Source organism: Bubalus bubalis, chromosome 5, assembly GCF_019923935.1.
Source record: "Bubalus bubalis isolate 160015118507 breed Murrah chromosome 5, NDDB_SH_1, whole genome shotgun sequence".
Classification (NCBI taxonomy): domain Eukaryota; kingdom Metazoa; phylum Chordata; class Mammalia; order Artiodactyla; family Bovidae; genus Bubalus; species Bubalus bubalis.
Window position 1 is genome coordinate 127944836 of NC_059161.1, and position 12252 is coordinate 127957087.

Here is a 12252-nt window from a genome sequence, read left to right on the forward strand (position 1 = left end):
ATGTGTGTGTGTGTGTGTGTGTGCGTGCAGCAGGCAGAGAAAGGCGGGCCGAGGATGTGGTCACTCCAGTGGTGTGGTGGAGACATTTCTGCCCGGGTCCTCTTCGGGGACAAGAGCGCAGCCAGTGATTCCACGCCCAGGCGCCTTGCTGGTCCCGTGTGGACACTGTTCCTTGTGCCTCCCCACTGCCCTTCAAGGCAGAACTGTCACTCGCCCCCCTTTCCCATACGGTTTGGCCCCGGAGGACGAGCACCGTGCTCGGTCACTCCATGTCTGCGGTGGGCCCTGGACGGGGGCCCTGCTGGGTGTGAGGGGAGGGCCGCAGGCCGACCCGTCCAGCCTGGGCTGTGGGCGGCGTCCAAGGCCCTTGGTGGGCCGCTGGGGGGTGATCTGGGGACCGCCCCGGGCCTTCCTGGGTGATTAAGCGGGTTCCCCTCCCGGGCCGCCCGCGCCGTCCCCGCCCCCGCCAGCCCGCGCTGCCCACCCCCGCGGGCGGCGGGCGGGCGGGCGGCCTTTGAGGCGCTGGCGGCCCGTGCGCTAATTGAGCTGCGCCGGGGTCGCCTGTGGGCGCGGGGCGCCGGGTCTCACCTTCGCGCCCCTCTGCTCCCCTTTCATCCGCACAGCTCCCGCCGGCCCTCCCGCCGGGCCGCCCGCCCCTCCCGCCCGGCCTGCTGCCGCCGCCGCGGGCCCGCAGCCGCTGGACAGCGCCGGCCTCCAGAAGTGATAGCTAATTGGGCAGAGAAAGGGCTCGATTGTCTGGCGGGGCCGGAAGAGCGGGCGTGGGCGGCTGAAAGCGCCCGGAGAAGGTGGCCGGCTTCGCCCAGCAGCTGCCGCCGGAGACGTTTGGAGATTACGTCAGCGCCGGGCCCCGAGCCTCCCGCCCGGCCGGACAATGCGGCCCTTGTCGGCCCCGAGCGCCGCCCGCGCGCGCTGAATGGCGCGGGGCCTCTTCTCCAAGGAGGCCGCTCGCCGTCCCCGAGCTGTCCTCTCCCGCCGGGGAGGCCCCTGCGCTGGGGCGCGGAGGGAGCGGGCTCGGTGCCTTAGGGAGGAGACCCCCGGGCTGGGCGGCGCGCGGGGGGCGTGGGGGCTGCTCCTCTGGTTGGGGTGGGGGGTGGCGGCTGCCCTCGCCATGGCCTCCTGGCTTGGGGGCAGCACGGGCCCCGACCCGCTGCTGGTCCTGCTGGTCATCATCTTGTTGGCACGCTTCCTTCTGTGGTCCTGCCTGGGCACCTACATCGATTACAGACTGGGCCGGCGGCAGCAGCGCAAACCCAAGGAGGACTAGGGCCTCCGCCGGCCCGTGGCCGGAGCTCCAGGCACACGGGAGCCCTCCTGCTGGAGGGTGTGTCCCAGAGAGGATCTGTCCTGGCGCCGGGGGTGGGGTTGAGGCGGGGTGCAGAGCGGGGAGACCACCCCTGCAGCCCACCTGCCGGGCAGAGATGGCCCAGCCCCACCAGGACTGTCCTGGCCACCTGCATCCCACGTCAGAGGATGGAGGGGCCCCCCCTGCCTGTCTATCCACCAGGTTGTGGGAGTGAGTGATCCTGGCGGTGGGTCTCGCTTTTAGACTTTCTCTACTTCCAATTCTTTATAAATCTGTTTGCAGGAGGAGGCGCGGGGTGAGCCAGAGGGGCTGGTCTGGGGGGCGGACGGTGGCCAAAAGACAGATGTGACCACATCACAGGCCGGCCCTACCTCTTAAAGCCACCCTGGACTCCACCTCCGGCAGGGAGGACAGTAAACGCAGACTGTGCCTTGGTTTCCCCAGAGCAGACCCCTAGGGGAGTCTCAAGACAGACTTGTGACTATGAGTCCAAGTCCAGCTCCAGTTGACCATGGACAAACTCACTTTCCCCGTCTCTTAAATGGACGCACTAGTCCCTGTCCCTGCTGCACCAGCCCCCCCCCCCCCCCCAGAAGGTTATTACCAGAAGGGTCAGGTGAGGGGTGGGCTGAGCCATCCCCCTCCCCCCTGCCACCGCCCCCCTCTCCCTGCCACCGTCCCCCTCCCCCTGCATCTGTAACCTGCAGGACACACGGAGGATGGTTTAGTGAAGCCACGGGACCCAAGGCCCTCTGCTCCTTTGTGCTTTCAAGGATGAGGCTGAGACATCCCTGAGAAGACGGACAGGCAGGGAAACTTGACTGGAGCCCAAGAAGCCAGTGCCCTCTGCACCCTCATCCCGTTACACCCTGAACTGAAGCGGCAGCACGAGGTGGTTCTCCTCTCGATCTGGCAGCAGAGTCGAATCACCCCAGAGGTTTTGGCAATGCCAGTGGCTGAGTCTCCCAGACTGAGAGGCATCGGCTGATTCGAGATGTTCCGGGCAGGCTGGAGCCTGGTGGCACCGTGAATTCCAAAAGGGCTTGGCTCAGCTGGGATCTTCGGTGGCTGTTAGAGGTCTGGAGTCACTGAGCTGAGCAGACGCTTGGGCCCTGGTAGCTGGGAGCCATCCGCCTTGAGGCATCCTGGCAGAAGGGACCACAGCGTGATCTCTCCAGGCCTGTGTACGTGGCTGTCCTCTGGGCAGTCGTATAGCCAGTGGCTGAGCAGAACCCGTGCCTCTTTGTAAGGACGATTGGTCACGGGGTGTCTGAGGGCTCTGATCATTGGGTTAGGGGAGGGCTGTTCTTGTTCTCTTTAGGGAAACTTATCTAATTTTCTTTAAAATGATCACGTGTGATTTTGCTGATCTTTCTGAGGAAGGGGAATCACATTCGTTGTCGTGAGCGTATGCTAGTGGGGGAAGTTTGCGTGGTATTGCCAGGGTTTAAAACAGAAAGTCCCACGGCCTGAGAAACCCCTCCGTCCTGGGCAAAGCAGTCCCTTGGATGGAGGGAGAAGTCAGATGTTCACATGACACACTCAAGTCTGCCCCACCGTTGAGTGTGTGTGGCCTGTGTGTGGCCTGCATGCGACCTGTGTGTCCACATGGGCATGTAGATTTAAGGTCCACTGTTTGGTCCATGGGGCTTCCCTGGTGGCTCAGTGGTAAAGAACCCGCCTGCCAATTCAGGAGATTTGAGATGTGGGTTCAATCCCTGGGTCAGGAAGATCCCCTGGAGGAGGAAATGGCAACCCACTCCAGTATTCTTGCCTGGAGAATTCCATGGACAGAGGAGCCTGTTGGGCTAAAGTCCATAGGGTCGCAAAGAATCAGATATAACTTAGTGAGTAAACAACAACAACAACAACAGTTTTGGCCCATGAGCTAATATCCCAGGGTTCTTGCTAGAGCTGGGGAGGGACTCACTCTTCTGTTGGGCTTGTCCAGTGGAGGGATGGAGCCATGGGAGAAGACAGGATTCTGCCAACATTGTCTGAGCCCCTTTCCAGTTTCATTGACCCATAGATTTTTCATCTCTTTTCCTTAAGCCAGTTTACATTGGTTTCTGTTACTTGCAACTGACAAAATTAGTCATCAGAATTTTGTCAAAATTACTCATCAGGGTACAAGTCTTGTGTATCCACACATTGACAATTTACAACCTCCTGACATGGGCCTGACTCAGTGTGGGCACCTGAAACATTGTGGCTGGGCGAATAGGGGCTGTGCCCTGGTCATACGCAGGCAGCGGTTGCATTCAGGGCGAGGAACAGACATAACAAGAGAAGCTTTTTTTTTTTCCTTTCCATTTTCTTTTACATGGAGCAAAATGTCTGGCATTTGGCAGGCAATGGCACCCCACTCCAGTACTGTTGCTCGGAAAATCCCATGGATGGAGGAGCCTGGTGGGCTGCAGTCCATGGGGTCGCTAAGAGTCAGACATGACTGAGTGACTTCACTTTCACTTTCCACTTTCATGCATTGGAGAAGGAAATGGCAACCCACTCCAGTGTTCTTGCCTGGAGAATCCGGGGATGGAGAAGCCTGGTAGGCTGCAGTCCATGGGGTCGCACAAAATCGGACACGACTGAAGTGACTTAGCAGCAGCAGCAGCAGGTTGTAGTATGGGCATGTCATCAAGAACCTACACCCTTCTGTATTTCTGCTCTGCCATCCTTAGGAGGTAGCTTGGTCTTCATGCTTACAAGAAGGCTGCAGCTACTCCAGGCATCTTGAGTGAGTTCCAGTCAGGAAGAGAAAGAAAAGGGTGATAGAGAGGGAAAGGTGTCTATATCAGAGAGGCAAAGCTTCCTAGAAACCCTTAGTTTCACGCCATAAACTAGAATTATGTCCCATGGCATCTCTAGATGCTGGAACATTGCCTCTTGGCCATTCTTTGCAATTGCAGCTTATATCCAGAACACTATTTGGGGATCTTTGTGTGTCTTTAGTGGCATCTTTATGCCACTGTGTGTCTTTATGTGCTCGTTTTGCCCTTGTCTGCCTTTGAGAAATACCAGCCATGTTCAGCTGTCCTTGGCCGCTCTGCCCTGGAGTCAGAGGGTGGAGCTTCTCATGGTTCCTAGGAGGCTCTTAAGAGTTTGGTCCAGTAAGAAGTCCAAGGATGAAAGAAACTTATTCCTTCTTAGAGATGCTTGGAGATGCTTCTTTAGTCACACCTGGTAGCACCAGGCAGACTGCAGCACGTGGAAGGTGGGCAGTGAATAGCTGATGGCTGGGTGAATGACAGTGAAGGGCAGCAGGTGGATAAATGGAGGGGCAGTGCCAGTCCTTAACTCGGAAAGTATCACTGGGGCTCATAATCTCACAACGTGGGAAGCATCACGAATACCATGTCAAAGGTAAAGTAGAACTTGCCCTGCAGGTAGCTTGCAGTCTGGGAGCCAAGAAATGGGCAGCTAAACTAGAAACAGGACTTAGACCCGAACAAGGCACACCAGGCTCCTAACCACCAAGACTGTGGCTGGTGTAAACTGAAATGTCCTGTAAGCGTGAAACACACCAGATTCTGAAGGCTGGGTGCAGAAACTACTGTAAAATCTAATTAACAATGGTTTTCTATTAATTATGTATTAAAATGATAATATTTTGGACACCTTGGGTTAAATAAAACATTAAGATTAATCTCACCTGTTTCTCTGAATGCACCTTAGTGTGGCTACTGGAAAGTTTAAAGTTATATATGTAACTTGCATTGTTTTCTTATATCGCATGGACTGCCACAGATCTTTATAATGCAGTGAGGGGGTTATGGTGGGTGAGTGGATTGAGTGTCATGGGAACACAGAAGGACACTTCCTGGAGGAGGGGTCTTAAGTGATAATGTAAATACGTCATACTAGAACCTGTGAGACGCAGCTAAAGCAATCCTTGGAGGAAAAGCTATAGCCACAAATGCCTTTATTAATAAGCGTGGAGTGAAGTGAAAGTTGCTCAGTCGTGTCCGACTCTTTGCAACCCCATGGACTGTAGAGTCCATGGACTGTTTCTAGGTCAGAATACTGGAGTGGGTAGCCTTTCCCTTCTGCAGGGGATCTTCCCAATCCAGGGATCGAACCCAGGTCTCCCGCACTGCAGGCAGATTCTTTACCAGCTCACTCACAAGGGAAGCCCAAAAATACTGGAGTGGGTAGACTATCTCTTCTCCAGTGGATCTTTCTGACCCAGGAATCAAACTGGGGTCTCCTGCATTGCAGGTGGATTCTTTATCAGCTGAGCCATCAGGAAAGCATGAAACAATAGAAATTGATGAATTAAGCATATGACTCAATACATTTAAGAGAACAGGAGAAAAAGCTAAGAAAAACAGAAGGCAGAAATGAAGAGAGGAAACTGATGTATTACCAATGATAGAACAAACAAATGTATCCGAGTCCTGTATTTCCTTTTTTTTTTTTTTTTTTTTTTTTAAGAAAACCATTTCTTCTACATGCTTTCTCTTCCCTGTGTCTTTTCTGGCTGTGGTGGTCTTGGTGCTGCGCGTGGGCTTTCTCTAACTGCTGTGAGCGGGGGCTGCTCTTTGCCGCGGGGCGTGGGCTTCTCACTGGGGTGGTCTCTCTCGTTGTGGAGCGTGGGCTCGGGGCACCCGGCTTCTCAGTTGCAGCACGTGGGCTCAGTAGTCGTGGACCAGGGGCTTAGATGCTCATTGGCATAAGGGATCTTTCCAGACCAGGGACTGTACCAGTGTCTCTTGCCTCTCAAGGCAGATTCTTAACCACTGGACCCTCAGGGAAGCCCTTCTTGTTGTTTATTGTGTTAAAACACACATACCATCAAATTTACCATCTTACCCATTTTTAAGTGTTCATTTCACTTGTGTTTTTGAGGGGAAGAAACTCAACAGTAAAAGGGACAAGATTAACCAACCCAATCCAGAAAAAAGAAGACGAAAACACACAAAATTAAAAAGTCTATGGGGAAACAACTACAGAGACATGGAAAACTCAGTTCCCAGCAAACAGGTTCTGGTGTATGTGAAGGATTTTGGGAATTTGAAAACATAAGGAACACATTTTATGTAGAAAAAAATGACCCCCAAAGAGATGTAAAAATCTGTACAAATGGATTACCCTTGGAGAAAGAAGTCATCCAAGTCTACTGCTGCTGCTAAGTCGCTTCAGTCGTGTCCGACTCTGTGCGACCCCAGAGACAGCCGCCCACCAGGCTCCCCCGTCCCTGGGATTCTCCAGGCAAGAACACTGGAGTGGGTTGCCATTTCCTTCTCCAATGCATGAAAGGGAAAAGTGAAAGTGAAGTCGCTCAGTTGTGTCCGACTCCTAGTGACCACATGGACTGCAGCCTTTCAGGCTCCTCCATCCATGGGATTTTCCAGGCAAGAGTACTGGAGTGGGGTGCCATTGCCTTCTCCCATCAAAGTCTACCCTCCTTAAAAAATAGTGTAAAGGCCCAGAATGTTTCAGCGGAAGACCTCTTACAATACCCCAAAAGAACAGATAGTACAACACCACTTAGACGGCCCCAGTGCCTGAGAGAGGGGCAGCTCCCCATTCTTTCTTATGTCGCTGCTGTTTGGTTGCTAAGTCATGTCTGACTCTGCGTGGTTTAATGTAGTAAACATTTATTGAGCAAACTCCGGGAGGTAGTGAAGGACAGGGAAGCCTGGTGTGCTGCGATCTATAGGATCACAGAGAGTTGGACATGACTGAGCGACTGAACCACAATTTATTGATACCAAAATCCACCAGAAGTAGTACAGAAAGAGAAAACGCAGACCAGTGTCACTTAGGAATACTGATTAAAAAAAAAACAAACCATGAAATTAAACATTACATTAGAGGGATAGGACATGGGGACCAAGTGGAGTGGGTTCCAGAAATGTAAGGACGGCTGAACATCAGGAAATCAGTTAACATAATTTATGATATAAACAACTCCAAAGAGAAAAACTTTTGATAACTTCCTTTGACATATTGCCAAAGATATTTGGAAAACATTCACCTCCAATCTCAAACTCTGAATCAGACAGAAATAGATCAGATCAGATCAGTCGCTCAGTCGTGTCCGACTCTTTGCGACCCCGTGAATTGCAGCATGCCAGGCCTCCCTGTCCATCACCAACTCCTGGAGTTCACTCAGAGTCACGTCCATCAAGTCAGTGATGCCATCCAGCCATCTCATCCTCTGTCATCCCCTTCTCCTCTTGCCCCCAGTCCCTCCCAGCATCAGAGTCTTTTCCAATGAGTGAACTCTTCGCATGAGGTGGCCAAAGTACTGGAGTTTCAGCTTTAGCATCATTCTTTCCAAAGAAATCCCAGGGCTGATCTCCTTCAGAATGGACTGGTTGGATCTCCTTGAAGTTCAAGGGACTCTGAAGAGTCTTCTCCAGCACCACAGTTCAAAAGCATCAATTCTTCAGCGCTCAGCCTTCTTCACAGTCCAACTCTCACATCCACACATGACCACTGGAAAAACCATAGTCTTGGCTAGACGAACCTTTGTTGGCAAAGTAATGTCTCTGCTTTTTAATATGCTATCTAGGTTGGTCATAACTTTCCTTCCAAGGAGTAAGCATCTTTTAATTTCATGGCTGCAGTCACCATCTATAGTGATTTTGGAGCCCCCAAAAATAAAGTCTGACACTGTTTCCACTGTTTCCCCATCTATTTCCCATGAAGTGATGGGACCAGATGCCATGATCTCCGTTTTCTGAATGTTGAGCTTTAAGCCAACTTTTTCACTCTCCACTTTCACTTTCATCAAGAGGCTTTTGAGTTCCTCTTCACTTTCTGCCATAAGGGTGGTGTCATCTGCATATCTGAGGTTATTGATATTTCTCCTGGCAATCTTGATTCCAGCTTGTGTTTCTTCCAGTCCAGCGTTTCTCATGATGTACTCTGCATATAAGTTAAATAAGCAGGGTGACATTATACAGCCTTGATGTACTCCTTTTCCTATTTGGAACCAGTCTGTTGTTCCATGTCCAGTTCTAACTGTTGCTTCCTGACCTGCATACAAATTTCTCAAGAGGCAGGTCAGGTGGTCTGGTATTGCCATCTCTTTCAGAATTTTCCACAGTTGATTGTGATCCACACAGTCAAAGGCTTTGGCATAGTCAATAAAGCAGAAATAGATGTTTTTCTGGAACTCTCTTGCTTTTTTGATGATCCAGGGGATGTTGGCAATTTGATCTCTGGTTCCTCTGCCTTTTCTAAAACCAGCTTGAACATCAGGAAGTTCACAGTTCAAGTATTGCTGAAGCCTGGCTTGGAGAATTTTGAGCATTACTTTATTAGTGTGTGAGATGAGTGCAATTGTGCAGTAGTTTGAGCATTCTTTGGCATTGCCTTTCTTTGGGATTGGAATGAAAACTGACCTTTTCCAGTCTTGTGGCCACTGCTGAGTTTTCCAAATTTGCTGACATATTGAGTGCAGCACTTTCACAGCATCATCTTTCAGGATTTGGAATAGCTCACCTGGAATTCTATCACCTCCACTAGCTTTGTTCGTAGTGATGTTTTCTAAGGCCCACTTGACTTCACATTCCAGGATGTCTGGCTTTAGGTGAGTGATCACACCATCGTGATTATCTGGGTCGTGAAGATCTTTTTTGTACAGTTCTTCTGTGTATTCTTGCCATCTCTTCTTAATATCTTCTGCTTCTGTTAGGTCCATACCATTTCTGTCCTTTATCGAGCCCATCTTTGCATGAAATGTTCCTTTGGTATCTCTGATTTTCTTGAAGAGATCCCTAGTTTTTCCCATTCTGTTGTTTTCCTCTATTTCTTTGCATTGATCGCTGAAGAAGGCTTTCTTATCTCTTCTTGCTATTCTTTGGAACTCTGCATTCAGATGCTTATATCTTTCCTTTTCTCCTTTGCTTTTCGCTTCTCTTCTTTTCACAGCTATTTGTAAGGCCTCCCCAGACAGCCATTTTGCTTTTTTGCATTTCTTTTCCATGGGAATGGTCTTGACCCCTGTCACCTGTACAATGTCACGAACCTCAGTCCATAGTTCATCAGGCACTCTATCAATAAGATCTAGGCCCTTAAATCTATTTCTCACTTCCACTGTATAATCATAAGGGATTTGATTTAGGTCATACCTGAATGGTCTACTGGTTTTCCCTACTTTCTTCAATTTAAGTCTGAATTTGGCAATAAGGAGTTCATGGTCTGAGCCACAGTCAGCTCCTGGTCTTGTTTTTGCTGACTGTATAGAGCTTCTCCATCTTTGGCTGCAAAGAATATAATCAATCTGATTTCGGTGTCGACCATCTGGTGATGTCCATGTATAGAGTCTTATCTTGTGTTGTTGGAAGAGGGTGTTTGTTATGACCAGTGCATTTTCTTGGCAAAACTCTATTAGCTTTTGCCCTGCTTCATTCCGTATACCAAGGCCAAATTTGCCTGTTACTCCAGGTGTTTCTTGACTTCCTACTTTTGCATTCCAGTCACCTATAATGAAAAGGACATCTTTTTTGGGTGTTAGTTCTAAAAGGTCTTGTAGGTCTTCATAGAATCATTCAACTTCAGCTTCTTCAGCGTTACTGGTTGGGGCATAGACTTGGATTACTGTGATACTGAGTGGTTTGCCTTGGAAACGAACAGAGATCATTCTGTCATTTTTGAGATTGCATCCAAGTACTGCATTTCGGACTCTTTTGTTGACCATGAGGGCTACTCCATTTCTTCTGAGGGATTCCTGCCCGCAGTAGTAGATATAATGGTCATCTGAGTTAAATTCACCCATTCCAGTCCATTTCAGTTCGCTGATTCCTAGAATGTCGACATTCACTCTTGCCATCTCCTGTTTGACCACTTCCAATTTGCCTTGATTCATGGACCTGACATTCCAGGTTCCTATGCAACATTGCTCTTTACAGCATTGGACCTTGCTTCTATCACCAGTCACATCCACAGCTGGGTATTGTTTTTGCTTTGGCTCCATCCCTTCATTCTTTCTGGAGTTATTTCTCCACTGATCTCCAGTAGAATATTGGGCCCCTACTGACCTGGGGAGTTTCTCTTTCAGTATCCTATCATTTTGCCTTTTTGTACCATTCATGGGGTTCTCAAGGCAAGAATACTGAAGTGGTTTGCCATTCCCTTCTCCAGTGGACCACATTCTGTCAGATCTCTCCACCATGACCTTCCCATCTTGGGTTGCCCCACAGGCATGGCTTAGTTTCATTGAGTTAGACAAGACTGTGGTCCTAGTGTGATTAGATTGACTAGTTTTCTGTGAGTATGGTTTCAGTGTGTTTGCCCTCTGATCCCCTCTTGCAACACCTACCGTCTTACTTGGGTTTCTCTTACCTTGGGTGTGGGGTATCTCTTCACGGCTGCTCCAGCAAAGTGCAGCCACTGCTCCTTACCTTGGACGAGGGGTGTCTCCTCACCGCTGCCCTTCCTGACCTTCAACGTGGGATAGCTCCTCTAGGCCTTCCTGCGCCCGCGCAGCCACGGCTCGTTGGACGTGGGGTTGCTCCTCCTGGCCGCCGCCCCTGGCCTCGGGCTTAGGGGCGTGGGGTATAGATAATAGACCAATATGTTTTTAACCTGAAAAAATAGTTGTCTCTGAATAGGAAAAATACAATATTATGATTAACAGAGGATGAGATGGTTGGATGGCATCACCGACTTGATGGACATGATTTTGGGTAAATTCCGGGAGTTGGTGATGGACAGGGAGGCCTGGGGTGATGCAGTCCATGGGGTCACAAAGAGTCGGATACGACTAAGCGACTGAACTGAACTGATGATTAACAGGGAAATACCACAGCCCCATAAGGTACATACTACAGTCTCCATTATACAGATGGGAACACTGAGGCACAGAGAGGTGGAGTCATGAATCAAGATGTTCATAATTGTTCGAATTTGTTCTGGAGGCACAACCAGCACAATCAGAAGGATGAAGAAACAGGAGGTGTGAACACCGGGGAGGAGACAATGCATCGTTATTTACAGTGAGATGGAGGACTTTCCTGGAAAAAACGAAGGGAAATCCATGAAAATGATCGACAGCAGAATCCAGTAAGGGGATATTGGGTCCATATTGGGTCTGAACCAGTATGTGGAAAGCGCCTACGCAGCAGTTTATCAGGAGCTGTGATGGCATGAAAGACCCCATTTATAAGAGCCACATAGAGAAAACCTACTTAGGGGCCAGCTTCATGATGACACGTTAGCTGCCGTGGGTGGCCGAGTTATTTCCTTTCGTAGGTTTTACAGTCACCGTGGGTAGGATTCATCGGTGAGATTCACTGGGGGCATGACGCCCGAGGCTGACTGTTTGGAAGGAAGTGGCCGGGGGTAGAGGAAGGTCAGACCTGACCCTTGAGGACAGACAAACCCTACCATACCTGTCTCTCTCACCTGCTACCTTGATGCCCAGTGACCTGCAGGGGAAGCTGGCACCTTTGCCACCTTGCTGCCCATGCTCGTGGCCTGGGACTTAGAGATGCCATGGCTACCGTGGCACCTGGGGCTGCAGGTGGACCTTCATGCATGAAAGATGATGGTGCCTCCAGAGACATGGGTTCGATCCCTGTGTTGAGAAGATCCTCTGGAGGAGGGCATGGCAACCCACTCCAGTATTCTCGCCTGGAGAACCCCCATGGACAGAGGAGCCTGGCTGGCGATGGTCCATGGGGTTGCAGAGTCAGACACGACTGAAGCGGCTGGGCATCCGTGCACGTGTAGCCGATTAACAAAGCTGTGGTAGTTTTAGGTGAACGTGGGCGGCCCCGTGTCACCACTCTGCGTGTGGGGAGAACCGGACAGGGCACCGAGACCTCGGAAAACACCTTGTCTGTCCCTTCCTCATTCCCCCAGGTGCCTCCCTCGGCCCAGCGAGTGTGTCCTGGGCATCCAGAGACTGCTGTTCTAGAGGAGCAGGTGGGGGCAGTGACAGTCTCACTGCTCAGCCAGGTTTGTCCTCC

General features: G+C 50.7%; 1 protein-coding gene across 1 annotated transcript; it reads left to right on the plus strand.

The window, feature by feature from the left end:
* Nucleotides 1–753: 753 nt before the first annotated feature.
* SMIM38 (small integral membrane protein 38) lies at nt 754–3021 on the plus strand. The gene has a single exon (XM_045165638.1). It carries the CDS (start codon nt 935–937, stop codon nt 1283–1285), a length of 351 nt encoding a protein of 116 aa, XP_045021573.1. The 5' UTR covers nt 754–934; the 3' UTR covers nt 1286–3021.
* Nucleotides 3022–12252: the final 9231 nt, after the last annotated feature.